Here is a 21,386-nt window from a genome sequence, read left to right as displayed (position 1 = left end):
CACCAATACTGTACATTATGGGAGGGACCATCAGCTGCAGTTCTTCTACATCACCAATACTGTACATTAGGGAAGGGACCATCAGCAGCAGTTCTTCTAGACCACCAATACTGTACATTAGGGAAGGGACCATCAGCAGCAGTTCTTCTAGATCACCAATACTGTACATTATGGGAGGGACCATCAGCAGCAGTTCTTCTAGATCACCAATACTGTACATTATGGGAGGGACCATCAGCAGCAGTTCTTCTAGATCACCAATACTGTGCATTATGGGAGGGACCATCAGCAGCAGTTCTTCTACATCACCAATACTGTGCATTATGGGAGGGACCATCAGCAGCAGTTCTTCTACATCACCAATACTGTGCATTATGGGAGGGACCATCAGCAGCAGTTCTTCTACATCACCAATACTGTACATTATGGGAGGGACCATCAGCAGCAGTTCTTCTAGATCACCAATACTGTGCATTATGGGAGGGACCATCAGCAGCAGTTCTTCTAGATCACCAATACTGTGCATTAGGGAAGGGACCATCAGCAGCAGTTCTTCTAGATCACCAATACTGTACATTATGGGAGGGACCATCAGCAGCAGTTCTTCTAGATCACCAATACTGTACATTATGGGAGGGACCATCAGCAGCAGTTCTTCTAGATCACCAATACTGTGCATTATGGGAGGGACCATCAGCAGCAGTTCTTCTAGATCACCAATACTGTGCATTATGGGAGGGACCATCAGCAGCAGTTCTTCTACATCACCAATACTGTACATTATGGGATGGACCATCAAATATTTAATACTTGATACACTATTAGTAGTACTCTTAATATTGAATATATTGTTATTGGTACTTTTAATATTGAATATATTGTTAGTAGTACTTTTAATATTGAATATATTGTTAGTAGTACTTTTAATATTGAATATATTGTTAGTAGTGCTTTTAATATTGAATATATTGTTAGTAGTACTTTTAATATTAAATATATTGTTATATGAAATATTTATAATAATGAATACATTGTTAGTAGTATGTTTTAATAATGAATACTTTGTTAAAGGGTCTGAACAGTCGTTCCTTACAATTCAATAAGTTAAGAAAGTATTCTCATTAGGAATACTTAACAATTTGTTAATATAATTATTAAAAATCACATAACTATTGTCAAGGTAATCTTACTTGTTCATAAGAACGACACAATGTTTTGTATCAAGATATAGAACAATAATATCTGAAAACTGTTATATTTTAAGATGTGTGTGTATTTCGAGAAGTAATCCATAACAAGGCTTATGTGAAATGATTTAAAACAAAACATGAGCTGGAATTAAACTAGAACATGAGTGTATAAGCCTTATAGAGTTCCCAACAAACATGATTTTTACATTTATTCTATACCAAGTAAAGTGATGAATTGTCTTTCCTATTTGTTCCTGTAAAATATGATTTTCTTGTGGAATGAGAAGCTAAAACTCTTGTAGGTTTTCAAGTACTAACATCAATATAGCAAACAACTCGCAACTCATTAAGTATATTGTTTGGATGTCAACATAGCAACTCATTAAGTATATTGTTTGCATGTCGACATAGCAACTAATTAAGTATATTGTTTGCATGTCGACATAGCAACTCATTAAGTATATTGTTTGTATGTCGACATAGCAACTCATTAAGTATATTGTTTGTATGTCAACATAGCAACTCACTATACTGATAAAAGGGGAGTTCTCCAAATTCCAGTAATTAATTGGGTGTCGAATTATTCAAACGCCATTTTAAAACAGATGTTATTAGTATTCCTGTGTCCTTTGACATTTGAATGATTTATTTATATAATTATTCTATATACGTGTTTATAAATTTTCTGACATCAATTGGGCGAGGGGTGTGTATTCTGGGTTTTGAATGTATTTTATGGTTTTTAAACTTATTTTATTTTTGGTGTTTCAAGTGAACTGTCTGTTTCACCAGTCTAAATATAACATTAACATTGAAACAGGAATAACAAAAAATATTAATGTAATACATCATGATTCATTTCTTTTGGAAATTTCTTCAAAGCCCAAAACTAAAATGAACAGAATTTGACTGTTTCCTTTTTGAAAATATTTTATTTCGAAAAGTGAAGCAACCCACAATTTTTTAAGAAACGACAAAAACTAAAAGTGCTCAAACAAAAAATTTATAAAACATATTAAAAGTTAATATTATACAGTTCTCTAGAACTGGAAGAAAATTATGAGAAAAACACGAAATAAAATAGACACATCAAAACTACGAAACACTGGAATCATATTCCAAAATGCCAAACTTGTAATTTCCAAACTTTTGGTGTAATTAAATTATTATATCAGAAAGTTTGAACACATTTCTTAGAGAATGTTTTCTAAAATCTGTGCAAGTGAAACAAATACATCAGATTTTCATTCTCTCTCTGCAAGATAAGAAAACATAGTGGTTTTCTGTTATGAACGTCACATTAGGTGTTAGTATTATTAACCACCATTTAATTAAACTGTAAGACCCTGAATAAAAGTACACTGTAAAAACAAAATTCTTAGTTCTTGAACTATTTATAACTTGAAACTATCAACCACTGTTTCAAATATCATATAATACTTCAACAGATTCAACTCCGGTTCTCTCTTTCAGTAAATAGGAATAATTCCCTTTCTAAAATATTCCGGATGATAGGCCACCTGGTGGGATCCTAGTTCGTACTTTCAATTTCTCAGGCGTCGCTAATTTCATATCAGAATCCCGATTTGCTAAATCTGTGAAAATACAACAGATATATTATGCTATTGATTGTGTTTTCCACTTGAGACGAAAATCGTTGTGGTAAATTAACGTTAGTCAATAGCAAGCCACGTTACAAAGTAAAATGATGCTACATTATATATAAACCATCCTCTAAACAAAGCAAACGTGCTAAAAGATGGTATTTTCCTGAAATGGAGTTGAAGGTCACCTGGAGAGGTCATCCGTTTAACCACTCGCACCATAGTACAGTAGCATGTTGTCTGTCAAGCAGTCAGTAGACAAGTTTTAAATTTACTTCACATAAGGGACGCTTAAACATTACAATTTGTACTATCAGTAAAACGTGGGTATGCCATGAATCACAAGAAAAATTATGCACTCTGTACACTACAACACAGTACGACATATGAACTTCAAAAGCAATAAATAGAAATATATGTTAATCTTTAAGTTCGGTTTTATTTATTTTCGAAACAGGACCGTTTCAGAAACCCTGCAGAAGTTTAGTTTTATTTATTTTTGGAACAGAACCCTTTTGAAGGCCCTGCGGAAGTTTGGTTTTATTCATTTTTGGAACAGAAACCTTTCGGAGATCCTGCGGAAGATTGGTTTTATTTATTTTTGGAATAGAACACTTTCGGAAACTCTGTGGAGCTACACCTCGTATAATAAACTTAACTGAGTTACGTATCAGTTGAAGAAACAATAATATAAAATTGTACTAAGATTAAATATACTCTAATCTAATATTTTTGTAACACGCATACAAGTGTACTTAAACTATTTTTAATAAGATAAATCACAGTTGGATTTCGTCTGTCACAAACAATCAACTCTTGTAATTTCAGCATTCTGTATTGGTTGTAAAATTAATTAGGGTTAGAGTGTTAGTTTAAATCTTTGAGTACCCTTTCTTGTGCAAATTTTGATGAATGAAAATAATCTACATCTTTAATTGATTCTCACCTTCTTCAGTATCATTGTTTCGTCCATTTTTCTTAATGTCATCTTCTGTTTCTTCTTCGCCGGTAATTGGGTTACGACGAGTTGAACCTAATTAAAGAAAGCATAACGAAGAGTGAACAATCAAGAATCAAACAATATTATATAAAAATTTAAACAGTGGCAGCGCCAGGATATTCTCGTTTGGGGGGGGGGATGAGGTAAACTGTGGAGGGGCTTCCCAAAATACCATCAATATGGAGTAAATTATAATAATATAAATACCAAGATACATTTTAGAAAGGTGTGCTATTTTGAACTGCGTTTTCAATGCAGTTTTCATTGGAAACTCATACTCTGATTAATAATTCATTATTACAAATTAGAAATAATCTGTTTATGAAAATATGCGTATATGTAAAAGAGGAAGCTCACCTAAATTCCACCTAAGGTAATACATAATAATAAAGAAAATCAAGATTAGCTTAGGTTGAACATTTAATATATCATTAAGAGTAAAGCTACAAATCAAAAGAAATATAACATAGAGACATAGTTTACATAGCAGAAATGAATTATCCCATGTGAAGTTAATACACTCTGAGGAAAAGTAAGGTCACTATCAGGCTAACTATCTTTTATCATGTTGTGTGTATAGTCAATATTACTTCAAAACAATGCACCTGTTCTGTTGTAACTTGAAATCAAAGTGGTTGTCTAATCTTCGTCAAAGCTCAAGGTAGAATGGTATTACACAGGGAGCACCAATACAGCGCATGAATTTCAGTGCATTCAGTATGTTGCTATGGGATGCATGACACATACTTCCGTCTTAATGAAGACGTTGAGTTCTACGGATCTATGTCTCTTTGAAGTTAATTGTTAAGCAACAACGACGAATTGTGTTTTCCATATTTTATGAATGTATGTAGGTAACAATATTGGGTGGCTTGGCTCATTTGGGGGCTCAAGACCCCCCTTGGCGCCACCACTGAATTTAAATAGAATCCCAAACTTAAAAGAAATGCACAAAAAAAACGTCTAACTTTAGAGATTATTAGGCGTAATCATACGTAACCGATTGAGTTCGAGCTTATCTTTAGTAAGTTGAACGTAAAGAGTACTTCATGCAACAAATGTCCCAAAAAGCCAGGGCAGCGACCTCTAGAGTTAACCCTAATCTAAAACTACCAATTGGAAAGGAAGGGAGAAACTTATTATAATTGGTTGAAAAGTAATTTAATCACACCTCAAATGTTTTTTTTAAATTAATACAATCACGATTTATAAATTTACTTTATTTTGCACTCTCACTAACAAGTCGTTCTATTATAATATTTGTTTGTTATATAATTCATATATAATATTTATTAACTTGATTGCACTAATCGTTTCATTAACTGTGAAACATCATTCTCATGTAATAAAAATCTTTTTGCCATTTAACCGGATTAATGTTGTTAAGGTACTTAATTTAGTTTGTTCTTCCAGTAAATGTACGTACTTGCTACGTTAACATCTGGGATTCAATTCCCGATGGTGAATAGAGAGTAGAAGCATACTGTGTAGCTTTGCGGTAAAATTAATTAAAATAATCCCTATAAATCGAAATTAGTTTACGTTTTTCTAGCAGGAAGTTTTATCTACCGAAACCAACCATCTGACTGTGAGAAATGTTAAGTGTAATTAAACAAAGAGTTCCATGCTGACGAGTAACCTGATGATAAAGCTTCTTTTCGGTGAATACAAATGTTTTATTTACATGCTGCATTCAATATAAATTATAAGGAACAATATATTTTTATGATAAATAAACAAGTTATGTATTGCTGAAACCCTATTATCAATAACCTAATATTATGAAATTGTAATAAATATCCAGGCCTAGTTGAATATTACATTTGGATATTAAGATTAACCAAAGAATGCAATTCAACATGCAAAACTCCACTAAAATCGTAACTTATTTTTAAGAGAGAAAAACTAACAAAGAAGTATTTTTTAAACCTGATGGTAAACATAAAACAAAAAGTTTTTAATTGAATTTTTCTATTTACCATATTTTCTGGAATTCGGAGACTGAGTAATTGGTTCATCTGCAGAAAATATATTGGACTTTAGGCGATCAACGACTTTCCTTGGTGAACTATATTCTTCTGAAGATCCAAAAAGTCGGTTCTGACTGTCACATTCTTGATTTTGTCTCTTCTGTTGCGATGAAGGCGTATTAGTGATATCTTTATCTTGGCTAAATATGCAAGACTGCATGTGGTTCTTTGCCGCAAGGGGACGTGGAGAACAGTTATCGTGAGAAGTATTGAAAATATCACTACTGGCTCCACCTGGTGGTCTTAGAGACCTGAAATAAGTAGAACCGTATTAAAATATGGAAATGTTTTATTATTATTATTAATAATACAGAAGGAACATTTCTACTTCAATGATCTTTAACCTGTGGAAATGTTTGTTTGTTGTTAAGCCCGAAACTGCACAAGACGTAATCTGTGCTGCACTAACCACAGAAACCAGACTTTCAGCATTATAAGTTTCCACACTTACTGCTGTGCCACTGATGGTTTGTTTGTTGTTAAGCCCGAAACTGCACAAGGCGTAATCTGTGCTACACTTACCACAGAAACCAGACTTTCAGCATTATAAGTTTCCACACTTACTGCTGTGTCACGTAATCTGTGCTACACTTACCACAGAAACCAGACTTTCAGCATTATAAACTGCACAAGACGTAATCTGTGCTGCACTTACCACAGAAACCAGACTTTCAGCATTATAAACTGCACAAGACGTAATCTGTGCTGCACTTACCACAGAAACCAGACTTTCAGCATTATAAACTGCACAAGACGTAATCTGTGCTACACTTACCACAGAAACCAGACTTTCAGCATTATAAACTGCACAAGACGTAATCTGTGCTACACTTACCACAGAAACCAGACTTTCAGCATTATAAGTTTCCACACTTACTGCTGTGTCACGTAATCTGTGCTACACTTACCACAGAAACCAGACTTTCAGCATTATAAGTTTCCACACTTACTGCTGTGTCACGTAATCTGTGCTACACTTACCACAGAAACCAGACTTTCAGCATTATAAGTTTCCACACTTACTGCTGTGTCACTGATGGGTGGCATGTAAAACATTTGATTGTCATAAAATCTTTGTTCCTTCGAAAAATAAGGTAGTCTTTTTAGGGTTATCTTTGTAAAGGGCGAAACTGAAAGTGTACCTTTAACTTCATTGATTTTCTTAATTCTGTAAAGTAAAAAATAATAATAATATTGTAACTGAAAGTAATGAAATTTAAAGATTCTATAAAATTGTAACAAACTGTAAAGTGAATTAATTAAGTATCGAGGACAATTTTGAATCTTTATTTTGTTCACGGGTGTAAGTACATTTTTGAGACGAGACAAATGTTACATTTTCACATTATGATAAACTTGATGATTGTACGAGTTTTACACTTTTCAATTTTCCAAAGAGAACAAAAACATTAATATTTACAGCCTAATAAACTACTTGGAACATGTTACTTGGATGGTTTATGAAGGTTATGTTATTCCAGATTGGAAACTGTGCCTCTAATGTGGAGAACGTTCCTTGTAGAACGCCCCCGCTAGTACAGCGGTATGTCTCCGGATTTACAACGCTAAAATCAGGGGTTCGATTCTCCTCGGCGGGCTGAGCAGATAGCCCGATGTGGCTTTGCTATAAGAAAATTACAAATTCCTTGTATTGTTTGTTTGTTTTTGGAATTTCGCACAAAGCTACTCGAGGGCTATCTGTGCTAGCTGTCCCTAATTTAACAGTGTAGAGGAAAGGCAGCTAGTCCTCACCACCCACCGCCAACTCTTGGGCTACTCTTGTACCAACGAATAGTGGGATCGACCGTCACATTATAACGCCCCCACGGCTGGGAGGGCGAGCATGTTTAGCGCGACGCGGGCGCGAACCCGCGACCCTCGGATTACGAGTCGCAAGCCTTACTCACTTGGCCATGCCAGGCCTCAAATTCCTTGTAGAACTATCAACATTAACCTTCTATAAATGAATACGGTGGACTCAGCAGATAGCGTGATGTGGCTTTGTTACAAGAAAACACACACGCACACACTATAAATGAAAAATAATAACAGACCATCATCGCCAAACAACTATTTTCTTGACCATAAACAAACAACTATTCCTGGCCATCGTCAAATAAGGATTTTTCTTGACTATCAACAAAAAACTATTTTCTTGACTATTAACAAACAACTATTTTTACCATCAACAAAGAACTACACAAAGAACTATTCCTGACCATCAACAAACAACTATTCCTGACCATGAACAAACAACTATTCTTGATTATACAAACAACTTTTTCTTGACTATCAACAAACAACTGTTTTTACCATCAACAAAGAACTATTCCTGACCATCAACAAACAACTATATTTCTTGGCCATAAACACACAACTATTATTGACCATCAAATAACGAAACAAGTATTTCTGGCCGTCAACAAAGGACTATTTTTGGGAACCATGATATTAGTTAAAATAGATGCAACTAATAAATTTGATTTTTCAATAAAATCTTAATGAGATCAATACAATAAGAGCCTGATAGTAGTATATTTGGTTTATTTTAGGTATTAAAAACTATACAAGGGCATCATGATATAAAACTGATTAGTGTAGATATTATTAATTAGTTTATTTAGTGAATGGATATTGTATTATTGTCTAGTGTTTTTATTATTATTATTATTATTATAAGAGAGTTAAAAGCAGGCGATTATTGTAAGTTGTGTTTGTAGCTAATTGATATAGAGAATATAAGAAGCAGACGATTTAGTAATAAACATGTAAGTAGTATGAAATAAACGAGAAACAACATACAGATAAAGACAACAGCAGGAGAAAAGTAAAGCCACTGCTATGGAAAAGTTTGGCAAAAATTCTTCGGTTGAAGTGACGGGCCTTGTGATTAACAAAGGCCTAACGTTTAATATGTCAGAGTTACACTAACAGTAGAAAAGGAGACAACAATAGTATACGAGGGCTGTTCAAAAAATACGCGGACTGTTTGAATTGCGCGGCTCCAGTTGGTTCTAGGGGAATCCGCTTGGTGTCGCTAGGTTTGCACAGATCAGCTGATTACGACGCCATTTCCCGATTGCAGATATCTTCATTTGTGTATTAGCTACGCGGTTTTAAGTGAAGTGCGATTTTTTCGTTTGGCAGATTTCAGAATGAATGACCTGAAGGAGCAACGACTTGCTGTGAAATTTTGTGTTAAACTTGGAAAATCTGCGACTGAAACTTTTGCTATGCTTAACACGGCTTACGGTGATGTTGCTATGAAGCGTACGGCATGTTTCAAGTAACATGAACGTTTTAAGGATGGTCGACAGTCCATTGAAGATGATGAGCGTCCTGGACGTCCTTCCACGTCAACTGACGACCCACACGTCGACAAAATCAACACCCTGGTGCAGGCAAATCGACGTCTGACTGTCAGGGACCTTGCTGAAGAGTGTGGGATATCAGTTGGATCTTGTTACGAGATTTTGACCGAAAAATTGAAGATGCACTGCGTTGCTGCGAAATTCAGCCCTCAGAACTCGTGAGTTTTTGGCCAAACACTCGATCACTGTTCTTCCCCCCCCCTACTCACCTGACCTTGCTCCTTACGATTTTTTCTTGTTCCCCAAACTCAAAAGACCCTTGAAAGGAAGAAGATTTGAGACGACTTCCGAGATTAAGGCAAATGCGACGAAGGAGCTGGAGGACATTACCAAAGAAGTGTACCAGGACTGTTTCAACAAGTGGAAACACCGTTGGGATAAGTGTGTGCGTTGGGGAGGAGAGTACTTTGAAGGAGTCCCAGACCTGTAACTTCTAAATAAAGTACATTTTGTTTTATGACGTCAGTCCGCGTATTTTTTGAACAGTCCTCGTATTTTTCCGTTATAGCGTGGTAATAGAATCAACCAATAGAAATAGAGAACATTTGGAATACAGAAGACCAAACGATTACGGAAGAGAAGTATATCACTGCCGTATCTCGTGCTATAATTGTGATTGTCGTGCAAAGCTATACGAGAGCTATATGCGTTAGCTTTTCCTAATTTAGCAATACAAGACTAGAGGGAAGACAGCTAGTCATCGTCACCCACCACCAACTCTTCTGATAGGTGAATGCTATTATGATGCACCCATTGTCCCAAAGTGTGGAGGGTAATTTGTGTGTGTGTTTTTGTTTTTTTTTGGGAGGGAGAGGTAATAGGACGCGAACCATGCTCCTCCAGGTCGGTGCATAGCCTGTAAAAAGTTTATTTATACCGTAACCCGTGGAAATAATGTAAATCAACATACAGAAATATCAGGCTGGATCAGAGATTTCGTGGTAATTACAATACGTGGAAAATTTTAAGCCTAAATATACAACCTTCAGTTTTTCTGTGACACACAACTAGAAGTATGATCAGGATATTACAAAAACTTGACAAAAAAGGCTTGTTAGATATTCAGGATTTTTTGTAATGAGTTACAATAGACTAATGTCAAGGAAATCTTATAGTGAAAACTGCTTGGTTTGAATTTCGCGCAAAGCTATAAGAGGGCTAGTTGCGTTAGCCGTCTCTAATTTAGCAGTGTAAGACTAGAAGTACTTACTGAATTCGTATGAAACAATTCTAAAGAACGCCGTCTGGTTTAATTGCAATTAGATTGGGAAAAGTAAGGATTTCTTATGACCCAGTTCACTTGTTGTCTGACGTCATGAGACATGGTCAGCACCAACAATAGGGAGTGACGTTTGTTGGTTAGTTTGTTACAAAATTTCCTTTTGATGCTAAGCGAAGAGTTTTTGAGTATGAGAACAACTAAATTAGCATCACCTACTGCCATTTCTTGTCTTATCAGTCACGTGGGATCATCAACCTTACAGTACAACATATTCATGGTCAGAGCTCGCTAACCACGAAGCTACGCCCAATCACACGTATCCTGTATTTGAATAATCAAGAGTGCTGTCCTACTTCACTCACGACGTTAGCTTTAAGAAAACAAAACCAGAAACTTCAGATAAGTGAAAAAAAATATGAACTAAGCTAAATGTAACCAAGTCAAGACACAACTTGCTTTAACTTGATAGGACTCAAAATGTTTATTTAATTTTAACTTGATACTACCCAAACTGTTTCTTTAATTTTAACTTGATACTACCCAAACTGTTTCTTTAATTTTAACATGATACTATCCAAACAGTTTATTTAATTTTAACATGATACTACCCAAACTGTTTAATTTTAACTTGATACTATCCAAACTGTTTCTTTAATTTTAACTTGATACAATCCAAACTGTTTCTTTAATTTTAACTTGATACAATCCAAACTGTTTCTTTAATTTTAACTTGATACTACCCAAACTGTTTAATTTTAACTTGATACTACCCAAACTGTTTCTTTAATTTTAACTTGATACTACCCAAACTGTTTCTTTAATTTTAACTTGATACAATCCAAACTGTTTCTTTAATTTTAACTTGATACTACCCAAACTGTTTAATTTTAACTTGATACTACCCAAACTGTTTCTTTAATTTTAACTTGATACTACCCAAACTGTTTAATTTTAACTTGTTACTACCCAAACTGTTTCTTTAATTTTAACTTGATACTACCCAAACTGTTTCTTTAATTTTAACTTGATACAATCCAAACTGTTTCTTTAATTTTAACTTGATACTACCCAAACTGTTTAATTTTAACTTGATACTACCCAAACTGTTTCTTTAATTTTAACTTGATACTACCCAAACTGTTTCTTTAATTTTAACTTGATACAATCCAAACTGTTTCTTTAATTTTAACTTGATACTACCCAAACTGTTTAATTTTAACTTGATACTACCCAAACTGTTTCTTTAATTTTAACTTGATACTACCCAAACTGTTTCTTTAATTTTAACATGATACTACCCAAACTGTTTAATTTTAACTTGATACTACCCAAACTGTTTCTTTAATTTTAACTTGATACTACCCAAACTGTTTAATTTTAACTTGATACTACCCAAACTGTTTCTTTAATTTTAACATGATACTACCCAAACTGTTTAATTTTAACTTGATACTACCCAAACTGTTTCTTTAATTTTAACTTGATACTACCCAAACTGTTTCTTTAATTTTAACTTGATACTACCCAAACTGTTTCTTTAATTTTAACATGATACTACCCAAACTGTTTAATTTTAACTTGATACTACCCAAACTGTTTCTTTAATTTTAACTTGATACTATCCAAACTGTTTCTTTAATTTTAACTTGATACAATCCAAACTGTTTCTTTAATTTTAACATGATACTACCCAAACTGTTTAATTTTAACTTGATACTACCCAAACTGTTTCTTTAATTTTAACATGATACTACCCAAACTGTTTAATTTTAACTTGATACTACCCAAACTGTTTCTTTAATTTTAACTTGATACTACCCAAACTGTTTAATTTTAACTTGTTACTACCCAAACTGTTTCTTTAATTTTAACTTGATACAATCCAAACTGTTTCTTTAATTTTAACTTGATACTACCCAAACTGTTTAATTTTAACTTGATACTACCCAAACTGTTTCTTTAATTTTAACTTGATACTACCCAAACTGTTTCTTTAATTTTAACTTGATACAATCCAAACTGTTTCTTTAATTTTAACTTGATACTACCCAAACTGTTTCTTTAATTTTAACTTGATACAATCAAACTGTTTCTTTAATTTTAACTTGATACTACCCAAACTGTTTAATTTTAACTTGATACTACCCAAACTGTTTCTTTAATTTTAACTTGATACTACCCAAACTGTTTCTTTAATTTTAACATGATACTACCCAAACTGTTTCTTTAATTTTAACTTGATATTACCCAAACTGTTTAATTTTAACTTGATACTACCCAAACTGTTTCTTTAATTTTAACATGATACTACCCAAACTGTTTAATTTTAACTTGATACTACCCAAACTGTTTCTTTAATTTTAACTTGATACTACCCAAACTGTTTAATTTTAACTTGTTACTACCCAAACTGTTTCTTTAATTTTAACTTGATACAATCCAAACTGTTTCTTTAATTTTAACTTGATACTACCCAAACTGTTTAATTTTAACTTGATACTACCCAAACTGTTTCTTTAATTTTAACTTGATACTACCCAAACTGTTTCTTTAATTTTAACTTGATACTACCCAAACTGTTTCTTTAATTTTAACTTGATACTACCCAAACTGTTTAATTTTAACTTGATACTATCCAAACTGTTTAATTTTAACTTGATACTATCCAAACTGTTTCTTTAATTTTAACTTGATACTACCCAAACTGTTTCTTTAATTTTAACTTGATACTACCCAAACTGTTTCTTTAATTTTAACTTGATACTACCCAAACTGTTTCTTTAATTTTAACTTGATACTACCCAAACTGTTTCTTTAATTTTAACTTGATACTACCCAAACTGTTTAATTTTAACTTGATACTACCCAAACTGTTTCTTTAATTTTAACATGATACTACCCAAACTGTTTCTTTAATTTTAACATGATACTACCCAAACTGTTTAATTTTAACTTGATACTACCCAAACTGTTTAATTTTAACTTGTTACTACCCAAACTGTTTCTTTAATTTTAACTTGATACTACCCAAACTGTTTCTTTAATTTTAACTTGATACAATCCAAACTGTTTCTTTAATTTTAACTTGATACTACCCAAACTGTTTAATTTTAACTTGATACTACCCAAACTGTTTCTTTAATTTTAACTTGATACTACCCAAACTGTTTCTTTAATTTTAACTTGATACAATCCAAACTGTTTCTTTAATTTTAACTTGATACTACCCAAACTGTTTAATTTTAACTTGATACTACCCAAACTGTTTCTTTAATTTTAACATGATACTACCCAAACTGTTTAATTTTAACTTGATACTACCCAAACTGTTTAATTTTAACTTGATACTACCCAAACTGTTTCTTTAATTTTAACTTGTTACTACCCAAACTGTTTCTTTAATTTTAACTTGATACTATCCAAACTGTTTCTTTAATTTTAACTTGATACTACCTGAATCGTTTCTTTAATTTTAACTTCATACTACCTAAATCGTTTCATTAATTTTAACTTAATACTACCACAACCTTATTTTCATATTTCAGTTTTACCTGTAATGTATTCACTGCTGGTATTTTATCTGTATTATATTCACTCCAGGTGTTTTATCTGTATTGTATTCACTCCAGGTGTTTTATCCATACTGTATTCACTGCTCATGTTTTATCTGTATTGTATTCATTGCTGGTATTTTATCTGTATTGTATTCACTCCAGGTGTTTTATCCATACTGTATTCACTGCTCATGTTTTATCTGTATTGTATTCATTGCTGGTATTTTATCTGTATTGTATTCACTCCAGGTGTTTTATCCATACTGTATTCATTGCTCATGTGTTATCTGTATTGTATTGACAGCTGATGTTTTATCTGTATTGTATTCACTCATGGTTTTTTATCTATGTTGTATTCGCTCCTGGTGGTTTATCTGTATTGTATCCCCTCCTGGTGTTTTATCTGTATTGTATTCACTTCTGGTGTTTCATCTGTATTGTATTCACTGCTAATGTTTAATCTGTATTGTATTCACTTCTGGTGTTTTATCTGTATTGTATTCACTTCTGGTGTTTTATCTGTATTGTATTCACTGCTAATGTTTAATCTGCATTGTATTCACTTCTGGTGTTTTATCTGTATTGTATTCACTGCTAATGTTTAATCTGTATTGTATTCACTTCTGGTGTTTTATCTGTATTGTATTCACTGCTAATGTTTAATCTGTATTGTATTCACTTCTGGTGTTTTATCTGTATTGTATTCACTGCTAATGTTTAATCTCTATTGTATTCACTTCTGGTGTTTTATCTGAATTGTATTCACTGCTAATGTTTTATCTGTATTGTATTCACTGCTAATGTTTAATCTATATTGTATCCACTCCTAGTGTTTTATCTGTATTATATTCACTGCTGATGTTTTATCTGTATTGTATTCACTCTTTGTGTTTTAATCTGTATTGTATTCACTCTTTGTGTTTTATTTCTATGTTCAAACTCACATCTTGAGATGTATGTGAACACATTCCACACTTATTCTTCTTACACAGATTCAATATTACATATAAACAATATGTGTTTTCAGACCGGTGCTCATAATCTCTGAATTTGTGACTTTGCAACTCAATAACCATTTTATTTGTGTATGTGTTTTTAAGTTTTTAAGTCTGTACTAGAGACGGAACCCTCTTGCATTAAACGTTATTCTCCAGGAATGGTACTTCCAATTGGAACGTTTCTTTAAAAACATTTTTATCATTGTTTGTCTTCCTATCTTTGCTTCATCTCAACCAGTTTCTTTAGTTACTACAACCTCCTGTGTTCTCTCAACCTCATCTTCTCTGTATTTACAAAAACCTAATGCTAACAAAAAGTTTGATTTTATGACTTTTTGTCTGGAAAACGAATATCAACTACAACAGGCCGTGATTTAGTCACCAATCCAGAATGACCAGGATGTATCTTAATGTCTTAGTTAATTAATGATTAAACAGACCAGTGCATACTCACACTGGATGATTCTCTTACTCCACATACCAGCCGATAAGAGTTAAGAAAAACAACAGATAACGTCGACAAAGTATGGTACAGTTTTCTGTTAATCTATGTGTTTTACAGATGATGCATAGAATCACAGCAAACACTTGTAACTTTTACAAGAACAATAAAACAGACAGCTATAGAAAAAAAAAACCAAATCATAATGCTTAAAATTCAGGTAAGTTACAAAAAACTATAACTCATAAACTGGATGTTTTATCGTAGTACATGTTCATTCTAAAGAAATGTTTAGTTTTACAAGCGGTTAAATTATCTGTATTATTTTTTACCACTTTGAAAGTTTAATACATCCGTATCTTACACAAATATTCTACATATAATAAAAGAGTGTAACACAGTGAAGAACACGAGCTGTCTGCTTACACCACATGAAGAAATACAACCCTATAAGCTATCACAGACACCATTCTCTGTATATCACATCCACAACCTGTCACAAACACCGTTCTCTGTATATCTCATCCATAACCTGTCACAAACACCGTTTTCTGTATATCTCATCCATAACCTGTCACAAACACCGTTTTCTGTATATCTCATCCATAACCTGTCACAAACACCGTTTTCTGTATATCTCATCCATAACCTGTCACAAACACCGTTTTCTGTATATCTCATCCATAACCTGTCACAAACACCGTTTTCTGTATATCTCATCCATAACCTGTCACAAACACCGTTCTCTGTATATCTCATCCATAACCTGTCACAAACACCGTTCTCTGTATATCTCATCCATAACCTGTCACAAACACCGTTCTCTGTATATCTCATCCATAACCTGTCACAAACACCGTTCTCTGTATATCTCATCCATAACCTGTCACAAACACCGTTTTCTTGTATATCTCATCCATAACCTCTCACAAACACCGTTCTCTGTATATCCCAACTATAACCTGTCACAAACACCATTCTCTGTATATCCCAACTATAACCTGTCACAAACACCGTTCTCTGTATATCCCATCCATAACCTGTCACAAACACCGTTCTCTGTATATCTCATCCATAACCTGTCACAAACACCGTTTTCTGTATATCTCATCCATAACCTGTCACAAACACCGTTTTCTGTATATCCCAACTATAACCTGTCACAAACACCGTTCTCTGTATATCCCAACTATAACCTGTCACAAACACCATTCTCTGTATATCCCAACTATAACCTGTCACAAACACCATTCTCTGTATATCCCAACTATAACCTGTCACAAACACCGTTCTCTGTATATCCCATCCATAACCTGTCACAAACACCGTTCTCTGTATATCCCATCCATAACCTGTCACAAACACCATTCTCTGTATATCCCATCCATAACCTGTCACAAACATCATTCTCTGTATATCCCAACTATAACCTGTCTCAAACACCGTTTTCTGTATATCTCATCCATAACCTATCACAAACACCATTTTCTGTATATCTCATCCATAACCTGTCACAAACACCGTTTTCTGTATATCTCATCCATAACCTGTCACAAACACCGTTTTCTGTATATCTCATCCATAACCTGTCACAAACACCGCTTTTCTGTATATCTCATCCATAACCTGTCACAAACACTGGTTTTCTGTATATCTCATCCATAACCTGTCACAAACACCGTTTTCTGTATATCTCATCCATAACCTGTCACAAACACCGTTTTCTGTATATCTCATCCATAACCTGTCACAAACACCGTTTTCTGTATATCTCATCCATAACCTGTCACAAACACCGTTTTCTGTATATCTCATCCATAACCTGTCACAAACACCGTTTTCTGTATATCTCATCCATAACCTGTCACAAACACCGTTTTCTGTATATCTCGTCCATAACCTGTCACAAACACTGTTTCTGTATATCTCGTCCATAACCTGTCACAAACGCGGGTTCTCTGTATATATCTCATCCATAACCTGTCACAAACACTGGTTCTCTGTATATCCCAACTATAACCTGTCACAAACACGGTTCTCTGTATATCCCAACTATAACCTGTCACAAACACCGTTCTCTGTATATCCCATCTATAACCTGTCACAAACGCCGTTCTCTGTATATCCCGTCCATGACCTGTCACAAACGCCGTTCTCTGTATATCCCATCCATAACCTGTCACAAACACCGTTCTCTGTATATCCCATCCATAACCTGTCACAAACATCGTTCTCTGTATATCCCAACTATAACCTGTCACAAACACCGTTCTCTGTATATCCCAACTATAACCTGTCACAAACACCATTCTCTGTATATCCCAACTATTACCTATCACAAACACCATTCTCTGTATATCCCAACTATAACCTATCACAAACACCATTCTCTGTATATCCCAACTATAACCTGTCACAAACACCATTCTCTGTATATCCCAACTATTACCTATCACAAACACCATTCTCTGTATATCCCAACTATAACCTATCACAAACACCATTCTCTGTATATCCCAACTATAACCTATCACAAACACCATTCTCTCTATTCCCCATATTTCAATTATCCCGAACTAAGTTAACAATTCTTACATTTACAAATGTCTCAAAGATTGTTTTCTTCATATCACATAAATAATTCTAAATGATTTCCTTTCCTTACACGTGGCTTCAGATTGTGACATTTACTGACGTTACAAAACTCGGTTTAAAAATCACCACTTTCAGGTGAGATTAATAAAGACCCAATATGTGTTGTATCTTGTTGAGGTTTATTGGGTATCGTAATTATCAAAAAGTAATGGTATAGAGAGCACGCCATTTTCACAGATAGCAGAGAACCGACCAGCCGGCGACTCAGCTATACCGTTTATAACGTTTGACCAGTAAACGATGTATGTCGCTTTCCGTAAGAGCGCCACATCGTCGCAACGCATGATGTGTTGGAAATATAACCAAGTGTGATGAACCAAACACTAAGATCAAATAGAGTCAGCTTTATTAAATGTAAATAACAGTAACTATTGCACCATTCTAAAACCACTGACTTGACTTAACGCTTGATTTGTCATACATCAGTCATACCACAACTTTTAACGAGTCTGATACTTACTTTACGGTCACACCGCAACATTTAACAACTGTCTAGTACTTACCATACAGTCACACATCACAACATTTAACGACAGTCTGATACTCACTGTACAGTCACACATCAAAACATTTAATAACAGTCTGATACTCACTGTGCAGTCTGACATCAAAATATTTAAGGACAGTCTGGTACTTACTGTACAGTCAGTTATATACCACAACATTTAACGACTGTCTGGTACTCACTGTACAGTCACACATCAAAATATTTAAGGACAGTCTGGTACTTACTGTACAGTCAGTCATACATCCCAACATTTAATGACAGTCTGATACTCACTGTGCAGTCTGACATCAAAATATTTAAGGACAGTCTGGTACTCACTGTACAGTCAGTCATACATCCCAACATTTAATGACAGTCTGATACTCACTGTACAGTCACACATCTCAACATCTGTAGACTGTCTACTACTTTATTGCATAGTCACATATCCCGGTAATTGTATACAGTAATAACTGAAGTACATAGTAAATGTTCTGTAAAAAAGTAAATGTTACACATATTAACAAGTTATTTATTTTCTAACTTACAATCATTAGAATCTGATACTTTCAAGCTGTTTGTATGTCTTTGTTTCATGACCTTTCTCGACCACTTGTAATAGTTTATTTTCGAAAAATGAGAATTGAAAAAAGAAGAAAACAAATCATGAACTACAGGCAGGCTAGTTTGAGACGTTCACCATTTACTACAGGCAGGCTAGTTTGAGAAGTTCGCCATTTACTACAGGCAGGCTAGTTTGAGAAGTTCGCCATTTGCTACAGGCAAGCTAGTTTGAGAAGTTCGCCATTTGCTACAGGCAAGCTAGTTTGAGAAGTTCGCCATTTACTACAGGCAGGCTAGTTTGAGAAGTTCGCCATTTATGAAAGTTGACAAAAATATATACTTTTAACTAGAGCACTCATGACTACAGATGCCAGGGGCGGAGTGGTTGGAGGAACAGCTATCGGATGTCAAAAACAAACAAAGGAAAACGTCAAATTATTTGAGGAACCAATGACACACAAGACCTATGTGGCTTGTTAACGGAGTTAGGAGAGAGAGAGAGAGAGAAAAAAAAAAAGTCACGTGACATCGAACTGACGCCAGGTTTAGCTTGATTGACATAAGTTTAATTTGGGGGAATTTGAAAATCGGCGAATCGTTTATTTTACCAACTATCAAAATTTAAAGAACATAACTTTGGGGCCAAGATCAAGTCCTGATCGATAAATGCCAAACCCTTCCCACGGCCTCTGTAATATTACCGTTTCGATTAACTGGGTTATCATAAGGTGTGAATGTTCTGGAAAACAATAGCTTGACCTTTAGAAGTATCTTGGTTATATATTCAATATTTCTTCTCTGGATGGCCCGGCATGGCCAGGTGGTTTAAGGCGTTCGACTCGTAATCTCAGGGTTGCGGGTTCGAATCCCCGTTGCAACAAGCGTGCCCGCTCTTTCAGCCGTGGAGGCGTTATAATGTTCGGTCAATATCACTATTCGTTGGTAAAAGAGTAGCTCAAGAGTTGGCGTTAAATGGTGATGACTAGCTGCCTTCCCTCTAGTCTTACACTACAAAATTAGGGACGCTAGCGCAGATAGTACTCGTGTAGCTTCGCGCGAAATAAAAACAAACAAACAACACTTCTCTGGATTTAGTGGACGACAACCTTTCTTCATTAACTATTGTTTGGATAACTTTTATTGCGCTTATAATTCTCTACCACTGGCTAACATACCGTGGACGCCACGCGCACTAATACAGGATGTTAATAGCCTAACCCAGGTTTACTATGGAATGGTAGTTAATATTAATAACCTAACAGGTTTATTGAAGAATGGTACATGATGTTAAAAGCCGAACACAAGTTTACTGCAAAATGGTACAGAATATTAAAAACCTAACACAGGTTTATCGTAGAATGGTACAGAATATTAATAACATAGGTTTGCTGCAGAATGGTACAATATGTTAATAACATAACACAGGTTTACTGTAGAATGGTAGAGAATGTTAATAACGTAACACGGGTGTACTACAAAATGGTATTGACTATTAATAACCTAACACAGGTTTATTGTAGAATGAAACAGATTGTTAATAACCTAACACGAGTTCACACTTCTTTATAACCTGATAGTATTTTCTTCAATTTTACGCTAATGAACTTACCTTTTTCCTTGCCCAATCCTATCTATCTCCACGTGGTAGAAATCTCTAACGGCAGACATCGCCAGTACAGCTTCTATGATTGGTTTAAATAAAAAATGACAATAAATGTTACTTTGAGTTTCCAAGAGCGTGAATAAGTTATTCTTTAAAAAACCTTTAAGAAAATGACAAATATATTGTTTTGGAATGTGTGAAAACAAAACAAAAAAGCAGTTAGTTTTTAAACATGACATTCAATATGAAATTTTACACCACCCGGACGAACCTGGCCTTCGTAAAGTCCAGTAACAAAATCTACAAGTGATGTGTGCTTTTAGAGCAGCGCATAAACTCCAATAATTCCGGTTGGGACTTATGTTTCAGCTCAATTCTTATAATCAATTGTACGCATGACCATAAGACGTCTGCAGCGACGTTGTAAGGCCTGATAAACGCAGACTGTTAGTCAGGTGGTCTCCGGGTATTTTTCGCTACTGGTCCAAAGGGCTTGACGTCACGACTGAATGTAGTGTGACTGTCAGACCCAGTAAGTCATACTCCATACATATACACATATTATTACAGATACTGAACACAATAACAGGATGATTATGATAATAAAGAACAGTGATAATTTCTGTTATTTGGTTAAAGAAGAAAATTATTTATATTGATTGGTAT

General features: G+C 34.3%; 1 protein-coding gene across 1 annotated transcript; it reads right to left on the bottom strand.

The window, feature by feature from the left end:
• Positions 1-2,177: 2,177 nt before the first annotated feature.
• On the bottom strand, positions 2,178-21,149 carry LOC143245378 (microtubule-associated protein Jupiter-like). Its single transcript, XM_076491646.1, has 5 exons — positions 20,992-21,149; positions 20,727-20,799; positions 5,774-6,075; positions 3,741-3,827; positions 2,178-2,785 (listed from the first exon to the last, which is right to left on the bottom strand). Exons 2-5 carry the CDS (start codon positions 20,783-20,785, stop codon positions 2,685-2,687), a joined length of 549 nt encoding a protein of 182 aa, XP_076347761.1. The 5' UTR covers positions 20,786-20,799; positions 20,992-21,149; the 3' UTR covers positions 2,178-2,684.
• Between the last annotated feature and the right edge of the window lie 237 nt (positions 21,150-21,386).

Source organism: Tachypleus tridentatus, chromosome 2 (assembly GCF_004210375.1).
Source record: "Tachypleus tridentatus isolate NWPU-2018 chromosome 2, ASM421037v1, whole genome shotgun sequence".
NCBI classification, from domain to species: domain Eukaryota; kingdom Metazoa; phylum Arthropoda; class Merostomata; order Xiphosura; family Limulidae; genus Tachypleus; species Tachypleus tridentatus.
The sequence above is the reverse complement of the archived record's forward strand: the minus strand, read 5'-3'. Positions and strand labels throughout refer to the sequence as shown.